The 17,181-nt window shown below is 30.5% G+C and overlaps 1 protein-coding gene across 1 annotated transcript; it reads right to left on the bottom strand.

Annotated features, from left to right (window-relative positions):
• Positions 1-8,066: 8,066 nt before the first annotated feature.
• Positions 8,067-16,850, bottom strand: LOC105794105 (putative 3,4-dihydroxy-2-butanone kinase). Its single transcript, XM_012623099.2, has 20 exons — positions 16,680-16,850; positions 15,944-16,017; positions 15,798-15,861; positions 15,051-15,163; positions 14,897-14,944; positions 14,490-14,561; positions 14,284-14,373; positions 13,997-14,170; positions 13,718-13,801; positions 12,682-12,737; positions 11,900-12,030; positions 11,731-11,823; positions 11,406-11,470; positions 10,446-10,589; positions 10,311-10,354; positions 9,455-9,538; positions 9,297-9,370; positions 9,113-9,225; positions 8,937-9,032; positions 8,067-8,451 (listed from the first exon to the last, which is right to left on the bottom strand). The coding sequence occupies exons 1-20, from the start codon at positions 16,717-16,719 to the stop codon at positions 8,320-8,322; spliced, it is 1,791 nt and encodes a 596-aa protein (XP_012478553.1). The 5' UTR covers positions 16,720-16,850; the 3' UTR covers positions 8,067-8,319.
• Positions 16,851-17,181: the final 331 nt, after the last annotated feature.

Raw genomic sequence — 17,181 nt, 5'->3', positions numbered from 1 at the left:
GATGAAAAATTATAATAGCTCTTTAAAGACGTCACAAAAACATTTCCCTCCAAATAGTGCCGTTAACCTATGACGTTTTTTGAAGTTGTCATAATTTCAAGTATCACACTAAAACTTCGTCACTAATTGGTAAATTTGTTTTAGTGGGTGTAAAAAAAATTTATTTTACATGGAAATAAGTGGATTCCTCCCCTTGTTAATAATTAATTAATTTTATTTTCTTTAAAAACAATATTACTTATTCTTAATATGTTGAATTCAATTTCAAATAAAATTCTATTTTTTAACAAAAAAAATTAATACCAACTTAGTAATATAATGAATTATAAAGGGTACTCTCATCAATTTAAAAATTTTCTAAACTCATATTTTTATATATACTAGTTTCTAATGTCACATGCATTGCATGTGATTTTACGTCTTATTTTTAATTAGTTTTAAATAATGCATTTTAATTATTGTAATTAATTTTTAATTTGTTATTCAATTGCTAAATATAATTAAAATATATTAACTTATTTAACAATTCAAATATAATAAAAATAAGTTTTAGAGTATCACATTAAAATATTGATATTTTGTAGATTTAAAAATTTCAAATCATAATTGAAACATATGTACTATTTCCAACATACAATATATGTAACGACTTGATTTTTGTCCGTTTCAATCCAATTCGTAAATCAAGTTTGTGAAATTATAAATAGAAGAATATATTTATTTAGTATAAAAGCATATTAGAGGAAAGTCAAGTAATTAAATCGATAAAATCATTAAATATAATTTAAAGACTAAATTGTAAAAGTACAATCGCTATTGAATTTTAATTTAAAATGCATGGAAATAGTAATTAACCAAGGAATTTAATGGTTATTTAACCATTACCAATTTATGAGTTAGTGGAAGCATGATGATTAAACCCACTTAACCTTTATATCATAATTATAATATATATAATAGTCTTAAATCAGGAAATTAAGCATGATTAGTTAAGTTAATTAGATTATTAATCTTATTATAAATAATAAAGAATGGGGAGAGAGATGAAGTCTTCATCTTTTCATTGGTGACGTCCAAGTGAGGAAGAAAAAGAAAGAAAAGTTTTATTTTCTTTTTTTTTTTTCAATTTGGTCCAAAATCTCTAAGGTAAACATGTTTTTCTTTCGAAATTTTTATGTTTTCATGATCATCTAAGCTTAATTCATCACACTCATGCTTTACATTCTTCAATTATCAAGTGTATATCATGTTACCATTAGAGGGGTTTGGTGAGTTTAAGCTTGATTGTGATGAAATTGTGAATGAGGAACTTAGATCAAGTTAAGACTAAGTTAGAAAGTAGTGAAAATTGTTGGATTTAACTAGAAATTAAGCTAAGCTATATAGTTTATTTATGAGATTAGAGACTAAACTGAATAAATTAAAAGTTGTTAAGAAATTATGCTATAGATTAAAAGTACAAGGCCCCTAATGAAATAATATGAAATTTAGATTTTGATTCGATGTTAAATATTGAAAAATATGAGCATTTTGGATGTAAGGACTAAAATGATTAGTTAATTATGTGTTTAATACCATTTTTATAAAATGCAAATTATGTTTAATTATGTGTTTTTCATGTGATTGGGTGAAAAACAATACCATTTCTATAATTGAATTATCGTACATAGCTAAAAACGACGTCGAGCCATCTCGAGATAAAGGAAAGGCAAGGGTTGTAGACGAGTAGCTCTCCCGATTTGTGCTTTCATGATTGAGTTCGATTTATATGTACTTAGTTGTTACAATTAGATTGCTTAAAGTAATGATCTCACTTGTCTCATGAATAGGTAAGTATGAAATAGTAAGTAACTTGTGAAAAATGAGATAGTATGCATATGATAGTATGCAATGGTGTGAAATTGATTTGAGTATATGTGAACTGGTAATGTGTTAAACTGTGATATGTGAACCATGTATATATATTTGAATCATTGAATACCTTATTAACAATCTCAGGTAGAGTCAAGTATAGTTGGCATGTCATAGGATTAGTGTATGGGATTTTACTTTGGTTTTTACTGATGAGACGCAGAGCGCATATTATATTTTGGATGTATCGATGAGGCACTGGGTGCCGAATATATTGGTATGGTGGTTGGATGATCTGTGTATCTGTCTTGAGTCCATGTTCAGTCAATAGGGATTATGAAATATGTACCTTGTTTATTGACATTTGGTATGGAATGTAATGATGAAATGTGTATCATGCATACTAATGTTAACTGAGTAAAATATGTAATGTGAAAGATCATATGCTCTAGTTATTACGAGCCCTAAGGGTCGATATGGTTATAAAACAAATCAATGGATTTGAGAATGAAATGAGAAAGTGTAATTATCCTTGTGATCCATGTAATTGAAATGTATGGTATAAGAATTAAATGTTGGTATATGGCATGATAAATAACACAAAGTGTGATATTAGGTTCATGAGACAAGAAATGCAAGTATGACTTAGATAGCATTTGGATTTTATGTTATGTATATTTGGTATTTTTCTATGTTTGATTTATGCTTTAAATCATGTTAGCACCACTTAACCTTATTGCTCAACATACGGTTTTGTTTATTTTCATGCAAAAGGTATCGTTAGATTTCAAGGATTTGAGGGGTGCAACAGCACCCAAAATTCAACTCTTGACTCAACAAAGTATGTATAATTTTGTTATGTTTATAGAATATGACATATACCTAATTTTTGAGTTGGTCCTTAGGTTTAAATTGTCGTTTTGGTATGTATGATAAGAAATGTTTACATTTTGAACATGACCATATAGGTTTGGTGATATGTATATGTAATCATCTAGTGAGTTAATGGTTTGCTTGCCTAATTGGCCATGTTATGCTTGTGATTGATTTGTTTCTTACTTGTGATCATGTATTAATAGGTGTTTGATATGTTAGGGTAGTAATTTGGTGTTTGTGTTAATACCTATAATGTAGTAAGTTTAATTTTTAGGTCACTTGGATCAAACGGAATGGTACTTGGTTGGGTTGAGGCAAAAGATGCAAAAATTTAGGAAATTCCTTCAATGTCGTGAAATTCCTCTACTAAAGACGCAACAATAAACCCTCTACTTTCAATGTCGCAACATTCACCTATTGAAGTCGCGACATCAAGTTACTATCTTCATGGTCGTGAATCATCCCTATTGAAGTTGCAACATCAAACCACTGCCCTCAGTATCACGACACTCATTCTTCAATGTCGCGACAATACCCTTGTATTAGTTGTTTTTACATTTTAATTCCTCATTTGTTACCGGAGTTTCATAAGAGCTTTCATAAGCCTATTTATAACCCAGATTTGAACAATTAATGTTATTAGACGTTTTAAAGACTCAATTTTTTTTGCATGATTTGTCTTTTGAATATTGAAATGAAATTGTACCCGGATTTGAACAATTAATGTTACTAGAAGTTTTAAAAACTCAATTTTTGTTTGCATGATTGAATATTGAAATGAAATTGTAGTTGCTTCGGAACGAATGTGACATCTCACATTTCGGATCTGACAATTGAATAGGGTGTGATGTGTTACAGTATATATTTATGTAATCATTATTTAAAATAATAAATAATAAATATTATTAAAATATATTAATTATTTTGATAATTCAAATATAATACTAATAAAAATTCATATCATTAAAGCATTTGTACAAACAATAAAATTAATATATCGTAAAATAAATTCTTCACTATTCAATTTTTATTTTTATTGTCTTAATAGTCAATAAATTGACTATAATAATTTATAATTAATATGTAGCAAAAAATAATATAATGAAAAATTGTTTAAAAACTTTTTTAAATGTTTTAAAAACTTTTTAAATGATTGTAATTGTAAAACTTTTAATATTATAATTATTTTTAAATTTAATTTAATAATATTTTAGAAAATACAAGATATTCTCATAGATTTAAAAAAAATCAAACTCGGGCTTTTATATATATATATAATAGATTATAGATGTATTTAGGACATCATTCACTATTCACTTTCCTATTTGAAATATTATAAAATGTTTGAAAAAAAACTATTTAAAAAAATGAAATTTTGTATTCTAAGAGAAATAATATATAATTACGTTAAAAGTGTTTAATGAGTTGTTGAGTGAGTATTAATTCGATTGGCATAGACATTGTTACCAATACTGAAGCACACTATCCTTCTATTTATAGGTTGGGGTTTGGGTAGTTTTAGGTATTGTGCTAAAAAGAACAGATATGATCAGAATCTATAATGAGATTATTAAAAGAATACGTATGCATATTTTATATATACAAAATTTTATTTTTATGTAAAGTTTTTATACCAACAAGTGCTTGGACAAAGGGGATCTTTATAAGGAGTTAGAAGGCCTTGGTCCTTCAAAAATTTTGAAAATTTTATCAAAGATTTTTGAAAGTTTTATTAGCCCTAAAATTTTTAGAATTTTTTTGAAGTTTTAGAAAAATTTAATTAAGCCTTTCAAATTTTGAAAATTCTTACTATACTTTTTAATTTTTTAAAATTAATTAAGCTCTCTTACAATTTTAAAAATTCTCATTAATCTCACAAAATTATAATTAGACCCCAATTTTTCAAAAGAAAATTCTCATTGAACTCTTAAAATTTTTAAAATTTTACTAGCCCCCAAAATTTAGTCCATGGATCAGCCACTATGTTTATAGACGACATTGTAAGGAACTACAGTGATGAACCTCAAACATAAACCATAAAAAGGATAGGAAGAATAGTAAAATATATATATTAAAAGTTGTTATATAGCTGTGCCCTGCACTAGTTTAAATAAATCATATATTTCTATTTTCTACCCTTATATGAAATTACCGAATCCAAACTCTCAACTAAAGATATAGAAGGGTACTGGAAGTAAGACCTAAATTATCCCTATTCTCTTTTCATCTGTTTTTAATTTTTTAAATATTTTGATTAGATAATTCTTTTTTTTTTGGTTAAATAGTAAAATATCTTAAATATATTATTGCTAGAGATTGTGTGACCTGAATCTCGTAACTTGTTGAAAAAATAAATACAGTGACAAAATAATGGGATCTGTACAGCACAAGTTGAATCCGTATAGAACTATTATTTTTCTATTTAACTTTTATTAGAACAGGGTTTCTCAACCCTTAAAATAGATAGAGTTAAAACTCCTCTTATTTTACTTTTCTTATTGCTTTTAACCGTTCTACCGCCATCATCGACGTTTATTGTAACTTATTAATAGAAGCTCTATACTTTTATTACACATAAATAACCCCCTTATCTAAATAAAATCTACAAATAAAGTTATGAGAATTTTTAATAAAAACAATTACAACTCTTGAATCAAAATTAATGTTTTAAATTAAAATTTATTACTCATCAAAATAAAAGGTTTAACATCTATATTTTTATTTTTAAATAAGGATATAATCTTATTTTAATTCTCATTTTAGTAATTTTCTTGATTTGTTGTTCTTTTCATTTAAAATTTTGGACAAAATTAAACATATGAAGAAAGATTACCCTCCTCCGAAGTTACAACTTCTTTAAAAAACAAATAAATAAAATAAAACAAAGCACATCTATATTTTTTGTAATCAATCGATTTTCAATTCAATAGATGATTTGGTTTAATTAAATAAATTATTAAAAATAAAAAAAAATTTAGTTCAATCAATCCACATCAGTTCACAAATCAATCAGTTCAACCTTTTTTCTTTAGATCGGTGTATTGACCTGGTCGACCAATTCAGTCCGATTCCAATAACTTTGGAGTACATATCATCTATTCATCCTAAAAAAAAAACTATTCTAGCAAAAAAATAGAAAAATAACTAAGTAAAACAATCACATAAGCGTTTTTGTTTTCCAAATCTGAACTCTATTTGAATTTAGAGTGTTACAAAATTTTTATATCCTTATTTAAATAAACAATAAAAAATTAAATTTTAATGAGATAGAATAAATGATAAATCTATGGTTTAAAAAATTTATTTTTATTTGAGGGTTGATAATATTTTTATTCTCATTGTTTCCATTATAAAAGGCTTACTATAATTACCACAGTAAATAAACCCAATTTTTATTTTAAAATAAATTAGCCTTTCATATTTGAATAGAAATCAAAGGATAAAATTTATGGTTTAAGGGCATAAAAGTTTTAAATTTTTCAGAAAAAACAATTAAGTCTTTGTGTTTTTTTTTCTCACTCAATTAAGTACTTGAACTTTTAAAATGCATCAAAAAAGCCTTCAAACTTTTTCAAAAAAAAAATTAAGCCATTACTTTTTTTTTTTGTACTTAACTAGGTACTTAAACTACCAAAATGCATCAAAAAGACTCTTTGACCATTAACATTAACAGTCAACTGTTAAAGTTAACTGCCCCTAATTTTTTTTCAGTGAAAGCTATCTCATGTCACAACCACGACGTGACATGTGGCAACAAAATTATAAAAAATAAATCAATAAAAGTTATAAATTTATTAAATTTTAATAAAAATTATAAAAAATTGTAAATTTTTATAAAAATCATAAAATATAAAATTGTAAAATTTATAAAATCGTAAGAAATTATAAAAAAATGTAAAGACTTCGTAAAAAAATATAAAAATTATTATACCAAAAGAAGCATTTTATAATTTTTCTATAAATTTTATTGATTCGTACTTTTTTTTATTATTTTCGCTACATGTCACGTTGTGTTGTAACACGTGAGGGCTTTAACTGGAAAAAAAAATGAGGATTGTTAACTTTAACGGTCAACAGTTAAAAGTTAATGGTTCAATGACCTTCTTGATGCATTTTATAAAATTTTAATGATTTTTATAAAATTTTATAATTTTTTTATATTTTTATGATTTTTATAATTTTTTTCTAATTTTAATAAAATTTAAATATTTTTATTTTTATTAATATTTAATAATTTTTATAACTTTTATTGATTTTTATTTTTTATATTTTTTTTGCCACATGTCACGCCGTGGTTGTGACACGAGATGGCTTTAACTGAAAACAATTAGGAGCAATTAACTTTAACAGTCAAATGACATTTTTGATGCATTTTGACAGTTCAAGTATCCAATTAAGTGCAAAAAAAAGGGGGCTTAATTTTTTTTTGAAAAAATTCGAGGGTCTTTTTAATGCATTTTAAATGTTCAAGTACACAATTGAGTGCAAAAAAAAAAAAAGAAGAAGCAATGGCTTAATTGCCTTTTTTGAAAAAGTTTTGAGGACTTTTTACACCCTTAAGCCAAAATTTATTTGTAGAGGGTGAGCATTCGATCAAATCAAGTGAAAAATTTTCGAGTTAATTGAGTTGAATGAAATTCAAGCCAAGTAAAATCAAATTGAGTAAAATTAGAAAAATTAAACATGTCAACTTAAAATTTTGTTACAATATAACTAATTTCATGTTAAACATATATTTAAAACTCTTTTAAAGCAAAATAAGAGAAAAAATAAAATATTTTAGTATGATAAACTTGAATCATTAATTATTTATTTAAGTCCCCAAATTATTATTTGACTTTTTTTAAAATTTTAAGTTTTTTATATATTGTTTAGATTTTTTAAATCATTTTTAAAATATAATTTATTTTATAAATATTTAAAATTATTTTGATTTTGATTTTTACTTTTGTTGAGAAAATCAATTTACTCATTTTAAAATTGACAAAAACTAAAAATATTTATACCAATATGTTATTTAAATTATTCAATTTAAATTTTAAAATTCAACTCGACTTGAAATTGTAACTGGAATTACTTATTCGGTTAACTAAAATATCAAATAACTCAAAATTCAAACCTTTTCGAGTAAATTTTGCTCTCAAATACACTAAAAGTATAAAATCTTATTTGAAAATAAGCAAAATAGACCTTTTAATATTTTTAACATTTCATTTTAGATATCCGATTAAGAAAAATATTATAACTCAATAGCAATGAAAATTTTATAAATTTTAATAGGTAAAATCTGATTTAAAAGAGAGATAAGAAAATATAAAATCCAAGCGACTCAATATTAATGATCCGTGACAAATTTGAATTTAACTCTATTTAGAAACAGGGTTTACATTTGGGAAAAGTTATAAAATTCAATGATGTGTATATGTATGGATGAAAATGGCTCTCTCAGCTTCATGCACCCCCAAAAAACAAAAGGAAAAAGTATAAGAAAATGCATAAGCGGAAAGCCAACTAGTCAAACAAAAATCATCCGGCAAAGCACAAAAAGAAGGTATATCAGTGTTGATTGTTGAAACATGGAAGCAAGGGTGTTCATGAGGAGGCTTTTTCATATTTAGCCTTCACAGCCAAAGCAGCTGCCCTATACCAGGCAGCTGCCGCCATAGCACCAGGATCTGGAACTGTTGCAAGTATTGCCGCAGACACATAGCTTGACCGCCCCGCCTGCAACATCCCAACACCACACTAACACATAAATTTTTACATATACATATACATTCAAGCACCAAGTATTTATCTTAACTGCAGTTTAGAGACTAATTCAAACATTGATATTTATGTTGCAAATCAAGGGTTGTGGTTTATGTTAGAAAGAGTGCAGAGACTAAATCTGGACTTAATTTAGTAGCAGTAATCCTGACCCTTACTGGTCCCATAAAACCTGACCTGCCTACGAGTCAATGAAGCGAAAGTATATATCTTGAAAAGATGCAACAAAAGCATCAGGATCCCATTTGTCCAGCGTCAAGTAATATATGTTTAGTGTTTATTAGCAGCTATCTGAAAAAGCTTCCTACTTTAGTAATCCCTCTGAGATATAGCACTTCAATGAAATTTTATAGCCAATGACAGCCGACCAAAGGAAACAACAGCTAAATGCAATCAAAATCCTAAACACCAAACAAGGTGAAGGCAAGATGATAAATAACCTGAGCCTGCATGTCTTTAGTTGATTCAGCTCCTGCCAATGCAGCTTCAGATGAAAGAACAAAAGCAGTAGAAGAATCATCACCAGCAGTTAATCTCTGCTTGCAAAACAAAATATTAGTATGAAATCTTGGACTGCATCAACAAAAAGAGCAAAAGGGCAGTAGATCTATATAACCTCCTTAAGAACTGATAATGCAGGAATAAGGGCATCCAGTAATGTACGATAACCAGCACTAGCCCCACCATATTTACTTACTGCATCAATGGCAGCTTCAAATGCTTCAGCCCCTGAAATAAAGCGTCAGTGAGACAAGGTGTCTAAATAAAAAAAATGTCTCAGATGAAGGGCATCATCTCACATTGCTTTGCTGTGACAGTAGAATCTGAGTTAGCTTTCAACCGTGCATATGCTGCCTTAGAAAATATATTATATCTGCTCAAAGAGAATATCAAGAGTTATATATTTCTAGTTATATCAGTAAGTATAAATCAAGCAGAGAACAGGCAAATAAATTACAGGACTCCACTTGTTCCTCCCATAGCTCTTCTAACAGAAGATCCAATTTCATTCACTGTTTCTGCAGCATCATTCAGAGGATAACTGGGACAGGTGAAAATGATTCATCAGGTAAGATCCAATGATATAACGAAAATATTTGTTTGTAATGATAATCACTTAGGTAAAAAAAAAAACATTCTTACACATTAAAAATTTTAAAAGTTACGTATCTAAAGCTGTCAGCCACCAATCAATACATTACACTTGCAAATCAACTACTGCAGAAATGATAATGGAGGAAAAACTAGTTACACCGGAGATAACAAACAAAGAAATCATGTTACATGCTCCAATCTCCAGCAACCCATTTGACTACAACTTTATACATTAAAAAATCTCCTACCAGAAATATCCTCTGCAGTGTTATGGGCATTCAAGTCTTTGAAGCATCTCAACCAACTGCATCTATGGGATTGGTCTTGCAATGCAATGACAATAATAGAAGTGTATAATAAAGTGAAATCAAGTGGCTGTATGACCAAGAAAAAGATCTATACAAAGGCCATGACAAGCTCCACATTGGAAGAGGAGTCTTAAAATAAATATTACACTCAATACTACTGGAAAGCACTATAAATAAGATAAATATACCTCTTCCTACACGTCTAAAGATAATGACTCATCAAAACCTCTGCACTGCATCAGAAAGCTATAGATATCCAGCAAACATAAACCTAATTACTATGGAGGCAGACAGCTTGCATAAGTACATATATTGGCAATCTGGCCTAGAATTGCCACAGTTACTTTGCTAGAAGAATTTCCCTTGATTAAGTCACAAAAGAAACATAAAAAAAATGGAGAAAGAGCATACTATTTTTTCATATCATCAAGGATTGCTGTTGCACCGCTGTACATCTGCAAAAGCAGGTGAATCACATATATTATGCACTAAATTGTGAACCAAAAGGCAAAATGATAACCCAGACAGCTCGAGTGCACAACTTACTGTTGACCCACAGTCACCATCACCAACTTTGCTATCCCAGTCATTCAAACTGTCCCTCATAACAATTACTGCATTTACTGCTGCCTCAATAGCTGCTTCAAGAATGCGGCCCTGTTCACTAAGCTGCAGTGGCCGACTTAATGACTGCCAGGAACAAACATGAATTTAGTAAGATAGCAGTCAAACACAACAAGAAACCGTTTTTTCCCCATACCGAACAGGATATGAATAATGTCATGTCCTCAAAAAAATATAAAGGCATCAGAGTCTATTTAACGATATTAACAACCTCCACCCACTACCCACATGTAATGCATTGAGGTACCAAAAGGAATATAATCACAGGATCCAGTTCCAACTTTGAATTTCATCTAATCAATGTATATTTCTGTTATTTTCCTTTTTTTATGTTTCTAATTTTATTTTGGTTTTCCTTCTATGGACAACAAAACATCTGACAGTTATTTGTGAAATTATTTTACTTTTCAAGTAAAAAAAAAAAAGAAGAAGAAGAAAAAACAAGCCTAACACTAGTAGCTTCTTAGTGTAATCCATATTTCTTTTTGTTATTCTGGGACGAGGACAAGCAGTCACCTTTGGCCAATTTGTATTCAACAACAGGACATACAAAGTAAACAAACTTTTTATTTTTGGTACACAATGAGTGGTTATTATAATGTCATTACGTAGTCTTTGTTGGTAGTAGTACTGCTATTATATTGTCATAACCTATCTAGCAAGTATAATATCGTGCATTTGGTTAGCCGTTGTCAATATCTATCAATGGTAACATCAAAGAATGAAGATTTAGTGATAGCAGCTAAAAAACCTAATATCTAGGTTCTAGATGAAAGAGATGTTAGTTTTACTTTAAATGAAAACTTTAATTAGTTTACCTTCCTATAACAAATGGCCTGTCCTTTCCTACTCTTCTATAGAGTAATTGATTACTGAACTTACCTCCTCACTCTTCGTTGAACGAGATGGTGGCAATGGAACAGGAATCTTGGCAGGTGGACGATTACCTACAACAAAACAAGGAGCTTGGGTTCAATGAACCCAAAATAACCTTTGAACTTCATTTAAATTTTCAATATAAAATTGTTAACTGTTATATATGGAGGTTGAGAGTATATTCTTCAGTTCACAATGCAATTTAGATCATCAATATGTGATGCAATATAAAATGTCTAATTCCACAAATTTCTTCCTAATGCATTTTATAGACAAGTGAAAAAGAGGAAACATTAACAAGAAGTATCAATATTCTAACACAATGACAGACCAGCAGAACCAACAGGCCAATGTGGAGCCTTAGTGGGAGCATCCAGGCGTTGCAACAGAGTTTGATCTGCCTTCATTATAGATATTGAAAATCCTGAAAGAAACATTGTACAGATAATGAACAATACTTGCAAGTAGCAACAAAGAGAACTTTTATATCAACAACTAACCAGCCATATCAAGAGAGGTCATAAATGACCCTGTATACACTCTTTCAACAGCAAGTCCAAATTCCAGCTGTAACTTAGGGACAGTTTTTCCAGCTGCAATCATTAGTTCCATCACAGGAGTGGCACCCAAGCTACAAGTCAATAGATCTTTATCATAGTGATGACAACAAAAGTATAAAAATGTTGAATAGACTAGGACAAATAATAAGAAACACAGAACATAAATGCAAAGGGATGTATGAATATGGCAAACAGAGCTCAATTAGGAAGATAATATAAGCATTCATCAAGCTTAAGCGTAAAATTTAGTGATGAGCCCTTTGTTTAAGTTCTTATCAAGTTTGAATCAAATAAATGAACCTAAATTGACCTCTTAAATGAAACAAAGTTCATTTTCCTAAAAACTGGTTTATTTTCAAAATAAATTCCTAAAAATAGGTTAATTTTAAGGTTAGAAAATTCCCCCAAGCAACACTAGATGGCTAAAGCCATACTCTTCAATCACTGTATTGTTATTTCTAGCTTAAGGCCACAATCGTCAATCCTCATCCTTTTTCTCTACCTCTTCTTACTCTCATCATTTTGTATCAACACCAAGTAATATGGTTATTTGCTATGAAAGTCTCGTCTATTTTCTAGCTAAAAAGGTAGAATGTGAAATATAAGCACCAGGCCATTGCAAACCCCTGAAACCAAACTGATCAGAAAACACCCTCTGGCCCCCAAAAGGAAAGTAGAGGAAAAAATCAACAACAGAAAAGAAAATCAATATACATACATACCCATTAATCATGAGTACCACTCTATTGCCTCGTGTAATTGGAACATAGTTAGTTTCCTGAAAGATTACATAAGTAAAATTTAAAGTAACAAGATGATAAAGTTCTGAGATAAAAAATACATTGTAAAGGAAGGAAAAGAGGTAGCGTTGCTAGGTTGATACGATGAGTAAAGCAGAAAAGGCTGATCCACGGCAGGTTATTGTATTAATGGAAGATCAAGCATTTAATGGCTATATATTGATCTGTTATGCTATTTTATCAATCTAAAAGGCCCCTTTTTTAGTCAACAACAATAGAAAAGGCAAAAAGATCATGTGCCACAGAAAACAATCTTGATTAATAAGTATTAATAGCAACAGCCTTGAATCTTCAAAAGATGCATGGTTCTCTTCAAAATATATTAGAAATGGCCCAATGGCCCACATAAGCAGCACATTTCAACATTTGAACCTAATGTAATCCCCAAATGCGATAACTTTTGAAGTATAAGTATTGCTGCTATGGTGAAAAGAACCAGAGAGAAATCTCAATTTTTTTTTCTTTCCTTTTAGTTTCTAATTGTCTTGAATGGTTCTTTAGCAGTCTTCTATGGTGTCTATGGTGATCTAAGCCATATTTACCACATCAGCATGATTGAACGGCCAGCCTTGGTTCACTAGTAATTGGACTTAATGAGCCAAAATCGAAAGGGGAAGGCTCAATTAGACAAAATAGAACTAAAAGAAATATCATTTCAGTCGAAAATAAAACTTAAATAGTTGCTAGTGATACTAGGCACATTATGTTTGTACCCCCAAAGTAGAAGCAGAACTAAAATAAAAAAATATATATATAAAAGACAGACAACAAGATATGATAGTATCACACTGAAATACTTGAGAAAAATTCAAGGATACTTTCCTCACAAAAGAAAATAGTACACATTATCAGATACCATAACCATTGGTGGAATGAGATGCATGTAGCACGAATTATGTTTTCCTTGAAGACGGCAGGGGGTTAAAAAGGATAGGCTGGCTCCACAATAAGAACATACCGATGATAATATTTGCTTAAGAACATGAGAAACCACCACGTCCACAGGCTGGAGGTCTGCCACAGCAGCACCAGGTTCCCCATGCTGAAAGACAACAATTGTTAGCTCAAGATAAGTATTGAAGTAGGAATCAAATCAGGTAAAAAAGAGAAGTACAGTGCCAGACAAGAGTCAAAGGTTAAGAGTATAGAACTAATCTCTAAAAGTGATCAAACAAAAAAGTAAAAAGAGAACTAATTCCATATGGTTTTGCAGAAACACAGGTATAAAGTAACTCACAATTCCCAGACCAAGTTCCATCTTTCCTGGGCCCAAGCGATCAGAAGTAACCTGACCAGGCAACGTGCAAACAGATAATGCTACGCCCATAGTTCCAACCATCTGAGATGCACGTTTTGCCTCAGCAGCAACATCAGCAAGAGAAAGGCCAGCTGCAGCTGCAGCCCCAGCAATCTGCATTCCACAAAGGGGAAGAGGATCAATTGCAAAATTTTAGTGAAAATAAGATTTGTAAGGGGGAAAAGGCTACTTTGCTAGAGAGAGAGAGAGAGAGAGAGAGAAAGAACCTTATTAACAAAAATAGTTCCTGCCAAGCCTCTTCGTCCAGCAATGCCTAGAAGCGGAGGTAATGCACAATCATCTCCAACAATTACCATCTGCAAAGAGAAGGAATCGTATGCACATATTGATTTTATTCTCCCTCACAAAATTTTGGACATTCAAAGAAATAAAAGTGTTCTTTCAAGAGATTATGTCTAGCATGAAAACATACTTCTATTTTATAACCTTCAGACCTTGCTTGCTCAGCAGCCAATCCAAAATTCAAACGATCACCGGTATAATTCTGTCCAAATCCAAGTTATACCATGAATTAGAGCAAAGAAATATTAGCCATAGTATGCTCGTTGCTTCATGATTAAACATGCTTCTAACCTTTACATTAATGAGTTTGTTAAGGATTTTTCATTTTACTTACCTCTTTCAATCACCACCATCTCCACCCCGGTTCACCTCCTTATTTAATTGAGGCAGGGTTGGTGGGGTTGGAGATAATTAAACAGAGATATCTTCTAAAGCATTGAAAAGTTTAAAGCACACATCATGATAGCATTAAATCCCCCAATACAACAATTGATGTCATATAAACCTATAACTTGATTAATTAGGAAAGAGAAATACCATTACTATCAGAAGGCATCCCATAGGACCAGTAACAGCTCGAATGCCCTGATGAATTAATTTCAGGCACAAACATGAAGATGTCAATGATAATTAGCAGGATGATACATTTCCTTCTAAACCACCAAAAAGAGGTGGGAAACAGAAAGCATACTGCTAAAATTGAATCAACAGAAGGAGAAGCAAAAACATCTCCACAAATGGAAGCCGTCAGCATCCCTTCTCCCACAAATCCAGCATGTGCTGGCTCATGCCCACTTCCACCTCCTATGTCACAAATTATATTAAATAAAATTAGCAGTGTACTATTTTTCACAATTTTATTAGCCAACGTAGATTCCAAGAGACCCAATATCACTTGGCATGACCATCATTTCCTAAGGCAGAAAAACCCAGTATACCTTTTCACATTCCTTTTCTTTACTTATTTTATTTTTAAATACAACCTTGTAGAAAAGTAAACAATATGTAACATGGAATATCCATATACATAAATAAAACCCATACAGGTAAAGCATATGTGGCTACATGGAAAGAAAATAAATTTCAATGAGAAGTGTAGAGACGAGGAAAAAAAGAATCATTCATGCTCTCAAAGTTTATGCCCAATGATGCATTGCAAGTAATCCATAATTGGTTCTGGACAGTCAGAATAATGAGCATACATGCTGAGGGAAACTACAAGTTCGATCCCAAAATTACCTAACAAAGGGCAAACTAAACTAGTTGATTGCAAAAATCAGTAGAAACAAAAAAGCCAAAAGGTGACTGCAGCTTTAAATGCTGTCTAGAAATCACCATAGCTTAAAAGGTATTAAAGGTAACAAAGTATAGAATTTAAATTTCAATTTGAACAAACTAAGACAGATATCAAGTGTTAGCAGCTTTGTAGGGCTCGAACCTGATATGACTGCAACCTTGTCATATGTTGCACCTGAAGCATCAGCACGAATTACAACTTTCACCTGGAAGCAAACAAGTTATCGGTTTGTGTTTATAAAGTCTAATTCACTGACTAAACATAAGCAAAGCGGATAACAAAATCACCTCCGGGAAACCATCCAAGTACTGGAGTCCGGGATATGTTTCCACAAGACCCTCAATAAATTCAGTCACCACATCTGCCAACACCATAACAAAAGAACCTCAAAATTGGTTTTTCTTCACAAAGAAGAAATCTAGAATTGGCAAATCGTTGGTGGAAAGAGCATGGTAAAGTAATGCAAATGAGAAACAAAGAGTAAATATAGCTTGATATAGCCCAACAAAGTGTAATTAACGCAGAAAATCTAGGAAAAGAAACAATAAGAATCTTTTCTAAACCCTTGTTTGTTTTCCCTATTTCAGCAAATAGCCTTGCTTCATTATCAGCTTTCATTTACTCAAGACCAAATGAAGGAAACTACAGAAACATAAAACAACTAATCAAATAATAAACAAAAAAAAAACACTACTATTCAAGTAATATACAAAAATTACATGCATCATCCATTTTGTAAACGATAATCAAAGGGCAAAGCACAAAAACAATAAAAAAAATCCAAAATTACCCAATACGAACACAAGTAAACATGAAATTAGGAAATGCGGGCAAATACTATCGTGAACTTCAAAAAGAAAAAAAAAAGAAGATGAAGAGATAGAGAAAGGAAGAGAAGTGTGTAACAGAAAACAACAGAAAATTAAGTTTGTAGGTTTATGGTTGGAAAAGAAAATTGAGAGGGGATATTAGAGTAATAGGAGGAGGAGGAAATGGTGAAGAAGAGGAAAAAAAAAAGCAAACCGTCGGGATTGTTGATGAGTTTCTTCCCTTGAAAAGCCATAAACTTTGTTTTGTTTGAGGGAATTCAGATATGGGATCCGATGGGAGAGAGAGAGCGTTTAATTTTGTTGGACTTTTTTTTGGTGGGGAGTCTCTTGAGAATTGCAGAGCACACCCCATTTTGCTTAAGCCTGGGCAGTTGTTACTTCTCCGGACAAGAAATTGCGCCTCCAATTACCAAAATGTCCTCCCTCCTTTTTCTTTTCTCTACATTTGTTGGCTTCTTTTTTTTCAGCCCACCAGCCTATTTACACCCATCTTTCTTTTCTTTTGAATTTTTTAATATTTGAACCAAAGTTAATTCATTTAGGATCAATTTGAACAACACAAAGTAATTGTGTAGTAATTTGTAATTATAAAAAATTGTAATTCTTTTGACGTTGTTGGTTGACAGAGTGTAATTACATCGTAATTCTTTATGTCATGTTTGGCAATACAAATTACATAATTTATATTTTTAAAA

This window comes from Gossypium raimondii, chromosome 3 (assembly GCF_025698545.1).
Source record: "Gossypium raimondii isolate GPD5lz chromosome 3, ASM2569854v1, whole genome shotgun sequence".
Taxonomy (NCBI): Eukaryota; Viridiplantae; Streptophyta; class Magnoliopsida; order Malvales; family Malvaceae; genus Gossypium; species Gossypium raimondii.
Note: the sequence above shows the minus strand (reverse complement) of the source record. Positions and strands in the feature narration are given on the sequence as shown.

What these genes read in the sequence shown, in the direction of transcription:
- LOC105794105 (XM_012623099.2), bottom strand. Translation starts at nt 16,719, where the DNA reads ATGGCTTTTCAAGGGAAGAAACTCATCAACAATCCCGACG. An exon ending in CTGAAGGTTATAAAATAGAA is followed by an intron (nt 14,374 to 14,489) that starts GTATGTTTTCAT and finishes TTCTCTTTGCAG; the next exon opens with ATGGTAATTGTTGGAGATGA. An exon ending in TTGGCCTGTTGGTTCTGCTG is followed by an intron (nt 11,471 to 11,730) that starts GTCTGTCATTGT and finishes GTTTTGTTGTAG; the next exon opens with GTAATCGTCCACCTGCCAAG.